The 11956-nt window shown below is 38.7% G+C and overlaps 1 protein-coding gene across 4 annotated transcripts in view; it reads left to right on the top strand.

Moving 5' to 3' along the window:
* The window catches only part of SLC7A9 (solute carrier family 7 member 9), a 30375-nt gene that overhangs the window by 16825 nt on the left and 1594 nt on the right, over positions 1-11956 (top strand). For 2 of the 4 annotated variants that reach the window (XM_007058650.4, XM_043526437.1), the window contains exons 8-13: positions 840-963; positions 2154-2257; positions 3011-3107; positions 3984-4133; positions 5118-5292; positions 6678-8464. In XM_007058650.4, coding sequence (XP_007058712.1) covers positions 840-963; positions 2154-2257; positions 3011-3107; positions 3984-4133; positions 5118-5292; positions 6678-6742 — 715 coding nt within the window. In that variant the 3' untranslated portion in view covers positions 6743-8464. Of the gene's footprint in view, positions 1-839; positions 964-2153; positions 2258-3010; positions 3108-3983; positions 4134-5117; positions 5293-6677; positions 8465-11956 lie in introns of those variants that run through there. The other 2 variants (XM_043526438.1, XM_043526439.1) reach the window with 2 other exon arrangements.

Genomic DNA, 11956 nt, shown 5'->3' with positions numbered 1-11956 from the left:
AAGAAAGAAAGCCCCTGCTCCTCATGCATGAGGCAAAACAGAAACTAGGCTCTATGCACAGTAACACTACTCTGCCCGTGTGGAAGGGGACTCTCCTTTACTTCTGACATATCAGCTGCCTGCCAATCACCTGCGGAAAGAGGAGGAGCTATCAGTATGGATTACTTGAGGTACTGGCTGCAAAAAGGAACTCCAGTAAAAGTAGAATTTGTAAAAACAGATTTTATCAAATTGTAAGAGGAACAAAAATGTTTGCTTCTAAATGGAAATATAAACAGGGGAGCTGGGGATTTACCCATTCCCTTGCAGTTGTGAAAATCAAGTAATTATAACATATTGTTCTAGTCAGAGCATAAACAGCATTGATCTGCTCTGCCAGATACATGTGGGTCAGGTGCAATCAGATCCAATTTGTATGAAGTAGTGACTCACCTTTGCATCAATCCCATGAGTGAATAGCTATTATGTTATTACATGAGAACTAAAAAGTACATGCACTAGGAATACCCAACTAGAATTGCACTTTACTCAACTTAGTGAAAAATGAGAACAAATAGCATAAATGGTGAAAAAGGAATTTAAATTTTAAAAATTCCTTCAATTTTAATCATCCATGATAGCATAAGTAATACAGGTACTGAATTCCTAAAAATGTGATTGTCCTGAACAGTGATCCTTCAGTCTTAACATGATTCATATACAATATTTACTAGTTAAGATACCTGTGACTTTTTTTAGAATCCTAAATTTGAACTAAAATAGGAAAGCACCTACAGTCCATTATAATAAAGCTGCCTAGTGGTTTACAAATGCTGATACTATGTTTTTACATTCTGTAGAAATCTACCACTTTCTATAATCATTGGAATCCCATTGGTTTCAGTTTGCTATGTTCTGATTAATATTTCATATTTCACAATAATGACGTCAACAGAACTTCAGCAGTCCCAGGCGGTCGCTGTGGTAAGCCACTTTTCATTTTGTGATTAGAAGTATCAAGTGAGACACTATTTTTGTTGCAGGGCTGAGTCCAAATCATAAAAAAAATCCTAACTTTCTTAGTTTTCAGGAAAGAATTTTTCAGTACCATTGTAAATTTGTAAACTCTATCAATATTTTAATTATGTCATAGAGATAAAAGTATCTTTTTGAAATTAGTTTGTAGAAAGTGACAATTTAGTATGCATGAGACATCTTCTACAGGAAATCTTCAGTGTATTTGCAGATTAGTGATGCTTTTACTCCACAATGCGTTAGTGAGGGGTACAATTTTATTTTCACTGGTAAACATCTGAATCTCCATATACCAATGAACATTGTACAAGCAAATGGAATCTTGCCTTAGAGAGCTGGATTCTGGTGTATTTCAATATCCTGCCTACTCACAAAAATGGCTGCAGAGCAGAGATTGGTGTAATGTGTATGCATACTTTACTTAAAACACAGCAAGGTAGTCTGATTTTAGGATTACTAGTCTTGAGTGTCCCTATCAACATATTATTAAGTTATATCAATGGTATTACATCAGCTACTATTAAATTGATCAAATTGGATCAATACTGACAATATAAGCCTGCAGAAATATCTCATTTGATCTCAAAAGCTAAGCAATGTCAGGGCAGGATGGTAGGTTACCCAGAAAACATAGGGTACTTAGGAAGGAGTGCTAGTGGGCATTGGTGATAAGACACATAAGAGAGGCCCTGAGCCTCACCTATATTTAAGTTTCCATGCCACTTTTGGCAAAAATAAGGATGCTAGTGCTGGTATCTTGATCAGATTCCAGTTCGATATGTTCTGTATCTAAATTCCCCCTACTTTCAGTTGGATGTGATACCCTTAAGATTCTTGTCTTAAACTGCTATATAGTAGTATTGGGTCATAGCAACACAACTATTGTGTTCTAGTAGTCAAGTTTCTTTCATTAGAGTGGTACGTGAAATAATTATTGTATATAGTTTGCAAAATAATTTGGGATAAAAACAAGCTATGTAAAATTATATTAATATTGATTTTTTTGAAAGGTAAAATACATTTTTAAAAGTTCATTTACTGTATATCTGATTGGTTCCCACACCAGTGAACACACTACAAAGTAGAAAAATGATACGTATCATATTAACGTGTTTATATTTTAATCCTCTATGTCCCAGACATTTGGGGATCGGGTCCTTTATCCAGCTTCTTGGATAGTTCCTCTCTTTGTGGTCTTTTCTACAATTGGAGCAGCCAATGGGACGTGTTTTACTGCTGGCAGGTAAATTTCAACTCTACATAGCAGAATACATAACAGGATTTACAGGTAAAAGTTATATAATGTCTTCTAAGTCTAGGATTTAATTTAAACAAATGATTGAACAAAATACCTGCAAACTTAGTTATGCAGCCCATTCTCAGCAAGGACCAGTAGCTATGAAAGTTTGAAAATAAGGAATTAAACATTTTCCTAAAATGCCTGTAAACAAGTACAGGCTTCTTTCAGCTAAAAACCAGTTCTTTAAAAATAAGAGTCACCTGAAAATCAAAAATTAAAGAGGTTAGAACTTGAACTAGTTTTGTGCGTGTACAAATATTTAAGAGGTTTGTCAAACCTCATACTTCACAAGGTTTCTAAATCCCTAAAATCATACAATGTGAAATTACATTTGTGCTGAAAGTTCTATGTGATGAATTTTTTTTAAGGGAGAAGAAAACAATGGTTTGCTCTGAATTAATGAACCAGTTTCACTTCTGTGCTCAATGGAGTTTTGAAAGCAGTTATAATTCCTCCTTCACAACCTGTGTGACGGTTCCCTACACTCTAGAAAATATTAAATTAGGCTTGATGCACTTGAGAGGCATATATAGATATTACTTAGTTAGATGTAGCCATATAAAAGACATCTATATTAATAGTTAAATGGTACTCTGTGAACAATATTAAGTATTCGGAGTTACCTGAAAAATAGAGCCACTTGAATCTTTGTAGATGCTACACTAATCAGATTAACATATGTTTTTGTTTTGTCAGACTTGTTTATGTAGCAGGTCGTGAAGGGCACATGCTAAAGGTGCTGTCTTACATTAGTATTAAACGTTTCACCCCAGCACCTGCTATCATATTTTATGTAAGTATGAATGCTAAGCAAAGAAATAAAACTTTCAGCTAAAAAAATCAAAAATACTCAGATCTGAAATTACATTGGCTCTTCAAATGGCACAATGGTGATCTCAACATGTTATCCCTACACATACGTTCATGCACATATGGTTTCATATACAGGGAAATAGTCTTTTTGATTTATAAAAGAATATTTCAGCTATGTAATACATAAAAACAGCTCAACTTGAATCTAACTCCATACCAGATGGAGATTCTCCATGTTTTAAAGTTCATAGAATTGGAATGTAAAAATGCAACTCTGTCAGTTTAAGGGAAGAAGTAGGGTACTGACAATGAAAATCAGCTATGTAGAGTAAAGTTGTCTTGATGGTCAAACTGGCTCACTCCAGGATTTCTGTGAATACAAGAAATCTAGGAATTTTTTCTCCTGCAAACTTTCATGCCTGTAAAGTAGGTGTTAGACATACTGTCATAAATTTGAGAGATTTGTTATGTATATATGTAGCATCAATACAAACACTTCATCATGCTTAGCAAGTAGGTTTATACAAGCAGGAAAGAAGATTTATATCATGTTGGCATATATCTTGCAAGCACTTATGCGCCTACTGAACTTCAAGCATGACTTCAATGGAATTACTCATACTCAAAATTAAGCACACATTTGCAGGATCAGGCCATTCTCAGGAAAGGGTGCCAAGTATGCTGAATTATTGCTGAATCTTCACCACAAAGTAGAGCAAACACATGTACACTCATTGCGTATGGGATCAGTTTGAATGTAAAACTGTGCCCTCCATAAAAGTGAGAGCTCCATTCTTCCTTGCTACACTGACCGTCTTTTATCAAGTCCACATTAATTCTCTTATTTTATTTTTAGGGTGCCATTGCTATTATTTATATCATCCCTGGAGACATTAATACACTCATAAACTACTTCAGTTTTGCTGTCTGGATATTTTATGGTTTGACTGTATTTGCACTCATAGTTATGAGATTTACAAGAAAAGAGCTCAAAAGACCAATCAAGGTAAGTTCAATACTAGAACACATTTCTAAACATAATAAAAATGAACCAGTCATGGTCCTCATGATGGTAAGAAAAGTGGCTCTCCACTACTGGTATTCCTTCTCCCATTAACATGAAGGCATGGACTTGTCCACGGAATTTGGAATACTGAAAAACATACTGGAGAAGTCGATTCCCTTCCTTTGAGGATCATTTTGCCCCACAAAACTACTACTTAGTATAGTTCCTTTTGCTGTTCCCTTGAGAATGAACAGAAACAGGCAGAGGGTCAGAGAAGTACAGGTCTTGGCATCTTATCCATACTGACGCACCTCTGCTGCCTGCCACAGTGAAAGGGTGAGGGGGAAAGGAAAAAAGAAAACGAGTACTTGTGGCACCAGAGACTAACAAATTTATTTGATCATAAACTTTCGTGAGCTACAGCTCACTTCATCAGAGGCATGCATCCGATGAAGTGAGCTGTAGCTCACAAAAGCTTATGCTCAAATAAATTTGTTACTCTCTAAGGTGCCACAAGTACTCCTTTTCTTTTTGCGGATACAGACTAACACGGCTGCTACTCTGAAACCGGGGACAGGAAAGAAATCTAGCTGCAGATAATGAAGAAGGGGTGGGAGGCTGCAACCAAAGTGACTGTGATAGGTCAGAATGAGTTGGGGGCAACACACTCCTGGAGAGTTCATCCTACTGAAGTTCAGATTTATGATTCACAGTGAATTCATTACAGTTCTAGCATTGGGACCAACAGCATTGCCAGAGTGGTCTTGGTCTGTGACATAGCCAAACTGACCCTCGGCTGCTGCTAACCCTCTCAACCACTCCACTAATTTGCTGAATTCTCTTCTGAATGTTCTTTTAAAAAATCAGAAACAATGCAGTAAAAGTAACTTCTCACATTCAATAAGATATGTAGTAAAGGTACGCAATATCAAGGAAAAATAGCCACAGAATTTGCTGAATACTTCTATGCTTTGTCTATTACAGATACCTATCGTCATTCCCATCTTAGTGACAATAGTTTCCATTTTACTAGTTTTGGCTCCAATCATCAGTGAACCCGAATGGGCATATCTCTACTGTGTTTTATTTATGCTTGGAGGACTTATATTTTATGTCCTTTTCATTCATTTTAAATTCAACTGGGCTCAAAAAATATCAAGTAAGTATATATTTTACAGGTGATTTGCAAACAAAGATTTCTATTAAATAATGCATACAACAGGATACCTCTAAGATGTAGGAACCATTCCTTTCTCCCCTGAGTAAAAATTCTCTTTATATTCAACCATCTCATCTAACTTACATTGAGAGAGAGGCATGATCTTTTGATATAAGCATAGCAAAAATTGCTAGGAGCTATTGAATTCTAATCAGAGCTCTTTGGCACATTATATCTTTGCTTCAGTTTCTTCCTGTGTAAAAATTGAGATAATATAAGATTTGATGAGATTTAGTTCATAAAATCCTTTGAAGAAAAGTGATACATATCAGCGTATCAGTGCAAAGATTATGTAAAATAGCTTGAGTTTCCATTGGCAATATCCTTTTAAATCTTGTAATTTAGAAGTCAAAATAAATTTGAAATGCCCTGGCCAGTAACTGAAGTGACTTTAAACACACCCAGCTATTTTCTGTTCTGGCACTTACCTTGCACTCAGATCTCTTTCAAGATTTAGTATCTTCACAATCAGTCTAACAAAGACAAAATTAACAGCATGAAATGGAAACTAAAATGACAGCCTTAGGGCTTGTGTACAGAGGGTTAGTGTGCGGCAAGCTGGGAGGTAAATATACAGTGCAATAGTTTGCCATGCACTGATTGGACATGTGGACCCTGCTACAATGCACTCAAAGTTCCATAGTGTGCTTTGATCTACTGCTGTATGAAACAATGCTAAAAAGTGAGAGGAAAATGATGATGTTTTAGCAGTGCCCCTGCAGGTCTGTTTATGAGGTGACTTGTAGTCTTCTTTAAAAGTACAACTCCTATATTTTCTGGGGGAGATGGAAGATGAAATGAGACATTACTGAAAGGGAAAGTAGGACTGGTTTTAAGAGGATATAAATCCCACAACATTATTGGTATTCCTTAAAAAAAAAAAAAAAAAAATCCATCTGTCCACAAAACTAAAGCTACTTTATATTACATAATGAAAGGCAGTGTGGTCTACTATAATGAGCACAAAACTGGGAACCTGGAATTTCTGAATTCACATCCCAAATCAGGGGTGCTGGAAAAATTTGTACGTGGGGGTGCTAAGAGCCATTGAACCAAACTGTAAACCCTGTATATGACGGAAACCACTTCAAGCCAGGGTGTGCTGCAGTTTCAGCACCTATGTCCCAAATCTGCTACCAATTTACTCTTTGGTCATGGACAAGTTTTGTCTTCCCCATCTGTAGAGTGGGGGAAATAAATGCTTATGCATGCAACATTACACTCAGTGAAATGGTGTAAACTTGAATTAAAATATATAGTTAACATTGCCAAAGGCCTTTTAAAACTTGTGTTAAACATCTCTAACCACAGTAACTTATTTTCAGGGCCCATCACCATGCACCTTCAGATGCTTCTAGAAGTTGTTCCACCAGAGGAAGTTCCTGAATAAAAAGATCTGATTTCCAGTAGTCTATTTTTAAGTACTATAATGTTTGTGAGGCAGCTTGAACAGTTTGAATGTTTATGTTTGCTAAATTCAGACTTGTTCATCCTAATGTGCAGTTTTATTTTTGCAACAATTTATAAATATGTTTTAAATATTATCTTATATGAGAATCAGACGTTTTCTGTGCATGGAATTCTATCTAGATCTGGATGGCTTCATTGTTTTGACTGCTACTCTGCTAATATGTTAAGGTGAACTTAACATATTAGCAGATTGCACATACATACTAGGAACTGTTTTCAGCTATAGTAGTGGTGAATAAAGAGAAATTCATTCACCAGTAAAGGAGTTTGTCAGAATCCCTCCTCTTCTGCCACCCTGCTGGAAGGATTTATAGCACGATCTACCAGGAAAAACAGAGGCAAAGTATAGTGATAGTGATAATAAGTGTATATTAGGCTGACTCCAACCTCAACCTGTCAGGTAGGTCAAAAGCTGGAAATCCCCAGATGAAAAGACAAGGACATCATGAAGTGAGGGTTGCAGGCATGCACTGGAAAACAGTGAGTAAATTTCCTTTGTTGATTGTTCCCCTTTCCTTCCATCCTGCTGGAAGTACAGAACAGTAAGCAGACAATGCAAGAAATATTCTAAACAAGGAGGTGGGTTTTCCCAAGATGCAGCTTGAAGTACTTTACATCCAAAATCTGCCTCCACAAAGGGCTCAAGGTCCACTCAGAGGTGGATGATGAAGTCATGAGGTGAATAATAGGTGGTGGTCTTGCAGTTCTTGAGGTCCATGGCTTTTGCTCCCCCTAAACAAGAAGTAGACAGGTGGAGTATCCTTTCTGAGAGTAGAGGGGATTAACTACCCGTTAAGTCAGATTAACACGCACTTTCAACATACTGCAAGTAGCAGCAAATAAAACTTGATAGCAGTCTTTACATCTAGAGAGTGAAGACTGCGCTTAGGCCTGGAAGAAAGGTTCAGGTAAAAGGTGGAGAGAACAAATGGTTCATTTATGTAGCACGCTTTCTTTGGGAAAGAATTCTGGAAGTAAATGAAACACTAACTTGTTTAGAAATACTGCAGATAAGCAGAGTTGAAAAGGAATCTGAGTCTCCCAACTCAACAAGCTGAAGAACAGTAACTAGCAGGGTAATCATGGGAGTTCACACAGTTCCAGGGTTATATCTCTCAGCAGTTGAAGGGAGAACAGCAGAAATTTTTAAGGACCCATGAAGGTCCCATTGAGGGATAATGGCTCTGAAATTGGGTTTGTAGGCCAAGGGTTCTGAGAAACTTGGTAGTGTATGGATTGGATTCCAAGGAAGCAAACCCTTCAAGAGCCCCTAAAAGCAGAGACCTGTATTCTGAGGGAATATAGCTTGTTGAAACCCACTGGGATATATTCAAAGATATGCTAAAAGAAAAAAGGAGGAAGAAGAAATCCGTTTCTAGAACTATCAGTCAGTAAAGGTCACCCAGATTCTGGAGTAGGTTAGCTACCTGGAGGTAGGGTGCTAAAGCTTCCCGCAGGAGCAGAGGACTGAGGGTGCTCCTCTGACAGTTGATGTAGGCTCAACTGTCACAGTGAATTGTTACATGCTACTCTAGAGTCTGAGGGCCAAACCAATGGCCTTGAGTGTCAAAAGACGAAGTAACTGGTATTCTTCAGGGGGAATCAGCAATCCTGACAGAAGAGGCTCCCCCCTCTACACAAACATACACCTGAAAAAGATGGCATACAAAGTAATTACAGCAGAAGACTGGAGAACTGAAGGCCCAGAAACAGTCTGCCACTACCCCACTCCCTGACCAAAGAAGGAACAAGCGTTCATACAAGAAGAAAAGATTATGTACTGTAAATGTGGTTCTTCAAGATGTGATTCAGATGAGTGCATGCTCAGCACACCGGAGCTGGAGAATTTTGCCTAACAGTACCATAGCGGTTGGTGCTGGTGCCTTATGGCCATAGCTTCTCCTCTGGCTGTATGAGGCAGCGCCACCCTGATGCCTCTCCGTTCTTTCACACCAAATGCCCAGAGACTAGACTCCAATGCAGAGGGGGCAGATGGTGGGTCATGGAATACACATCTGCATCACATCTTTAAGAACCACAGTATGTAACAGTATGTAACCATTTCTTCTTTTTCAACTGGATGCGGCCATGTATTCCACTTTCATGACTCATAAGCAGACTGAGTCCCACTTACTACAGATTCTATTTGAACAATGAGTGCAGGACCACCTTCCCAAAGTTTACATCAGCTCTGGATCCCACAATAATGGCATAATGGTTCAAAGAAGTATGTATCGATGACCATGTGGAAGCCCTGCAAATATCCAATATTGAAATATTACTTAAGAATGCTATTGACATAGCTTACACTCTCACACAATGAGCTCACACCAGTACAGGGGGTGTGGCTGAAACTTTTGTATGTAGTCTTGATGCAGGAAGTTACCCACTTAGAGACTGTGGAGACTACTTTGGATTTAGGAAGCAGAAAATACCCGGAATAAAAACCATGACCTTGGTGCTCCGGAGGAACCTCCTCCACTGGTCCCAAAGCCAGAAGAGACTGGACTTGCTCGAGCAGTATCTTGAGAGAGGTGCCCCTGAAGAGGGATGAGTAGGTGCGGAAGAGGCATGAAAAGGAATTGAATGGCATAGCCTGATCTGACAGTGATTAGGATCCAGCTGCCAGAAGTAATCCAGTCCCAAACACTGAGAAAACAAGTTAGCCTGTCCCTGAACACAGGGGATGGGGGTGACAGAAGTCCTGAAGGGACCACAGATCTGGACCATTTGGGGAAGGGGGGGCCGGGTGAGGGTGTCTGCTGGCCAAATCCAGGACCGAAATGCCTCCACCTCTAGGATTTATGTCTCTTTCTGGGGTTAAGCCCCACTATCTTGTGGGAAAGAAAGAGTGCCCAAAGGGGTGTTGCGGGTGATACTGTTGCTGCTGCTGCTGCTGTCCGCTATAATGGCATCTCTGTGCTGCATGTGCATACACCCTAAAGGAACAGAAGGTAGTCCTAGAATCCTTGAAGCAGAGCAGTTTCATCTGTTTTGTCCCAAAAAAGCAGCCAACCATCAAAATGCAAGTCCTCTCCATGTCAGAAGCGATGCCTGAATTGTATCCAGGATGCCCTTCTCATGGTCATTGCCAGGGCCATTTCTCTGACTGAAGTATCTGCAATGTCAAGCGTAGACTGCAGCAACATCTTGACCACCAAAAAGCCTTCCATGAGAAATGCCCGAAATTCTTCCCTGGAGGTTTCAGGCAGCTAGTTTGCAAATTTTGACATGGCTGACCAATTTACAGTCATACTTGGATAGCAATGCCTGCTGGTTGGCAATCCACATTTGCAGGGAAGAGGAGGTATAGATTTTTCTACCCATTAAATCCATCCTTTTAGAGTCCTTGTCCTTAGGAGTGGACTACTCTGTCATTAACTTAGGTTACAATCCAGGGAATTAGGGACCAGGTGCAAGTAAAAACCCTCACATTCCTACACTGGTACAAAGCAGTGTTTCTCCAATCGCTTTGCAGTTTGCAACACCAAAGCTGGCATGCTCCAAGAGCACATTGTTGATGGGGAAAGGCCATCCCCCCGGGGCAGGTGGCTGCAAAATATCCAGCAACTTGTGGGTATACTCCTATAGGAACTCTGCCTGAATACCCAGGGAAGCAGCCACATGCCACAAAAGATCTTGGTAGGCTTTGAAGTCCTCAAGCACTGGAGTGGAGGAAGAACTGGGCACCGCTGAATTCTTCAGGGATGATGAAAAGGCAGTTAACTGTGCAAGGGCTGGATCCCACTGCTGAAGTAGTAGACCTGGACAGAACAACTCTGGAGGCCCCATCATGGGAAGGTTAACTAGTGCTTGAGCATGAGCTGGGTCAACAGCCACAGCTACCAATCTAATGATCTCACCTTGCAGTAATACTCACCTCTACGGATACTGCTAGGCAAAATTCTCCAGCTGCGGTGCACTGTGCACACACACCCCTATGTAAAATACACAGCTGCATCTACTCAAAGAACTACAAACAATGCTATTTACCTAGGAGAAACTTCAAAAGGGACTCATCCGAAGGCATGCCATTAGGACAATGTCTACGGAGGCGCCAAAGAATAACTGAAGGATGACTTGCATCTACACTATTATTAACCAAACTAGCACAAGTATTTCTACCTGAGCTGTAATCACACCTCAGATGGACATATTCAAAAGAGTGGAATACAGCTTTTAAACTATGTTACACTATATTCTACCATGTTCAGCTTTTTAAAATTGTAATATTTAGATTAACATATAAAACTGAATATGGTAGAGTGCGGGGGGCACAGCTAGGATCAGAGGGATGGAGGAGAATACATCTGTGTGGGAGTCAGGACAGAAAATGGTAATATAGGGAAAGGGAAAACATTGGGATTCTATAGGGATCATACATACTGGAACTGACAACTACATGTGACTAACTTTCAACATAAAAAGGTGCTACATCAATATTAAAATTATTATTAATTTTTTAATTTAATTTTAATTTAAATTAATTAAATTAAATAATTAAATTAAATTTTAAAATTAAAATTAAATTAAATTTTTAATTTAATTTTTTAATTTAATTTTTAATTATTATTATTATTATATTAAAATTATTACATACCCCAGTAAAAAAAATATATATACACACACACACCGCTAAATCACTCTACACTCCTGTACACTATACACATCCGTTCCCCATCTTAACTTCCACTGCCGCCCTGTTTTTAACGCCCGCAGCCCACATATCCAAACTCATACTGAGCAACCAACCTGCAGCCTTAACTCAGACCACAAATAAAGAGATTTTAAATTTTGTAATTTCTACATAAAAATACCACATGTGGTGCAATCTTTAACACAAATCACCCATTCACATAAGTTGTCCCAAACATTACAGAAAAATCTCATTTGCAAGCCATATTTCACTTTCTTACAACCCCGATACAAATTCATGTACATAACTATTAATGAAAACTTCTTCAACACTATATTAATAATCAACAAGTACAAAAAATTAAAACACAGTGAGGAATTTAACAGTGCCCTTTGGTTCCTCTACATATGTGGTGGAAGCAAATGTGACTGGCAGGGGTTCACATAAAATCTCACAGTTCAACATCTTTTTCAAAAAATGTTTAATTACCTGAAAATT

The sequence above is a fragment of the Chelonia mydas genome, chromosome 12, assembly GCF_015237465.2.
Source record: "Chelonia mydas isolate rCheMyd1 chromosome 12, rCheMyd1.pri.v2, whole genome shotgun sequence".
Lineage (NCBI taxonomy): Eukaryota > Metazoa > Chordata > Testudines > Cheloniidae > Chelonia > Chelonia mydas.
The sequence above is the reverse complement of the archived record's forward strand: the minus strand, read 5'-3'. Positions and strand labels throughout refer to the sequence as shown.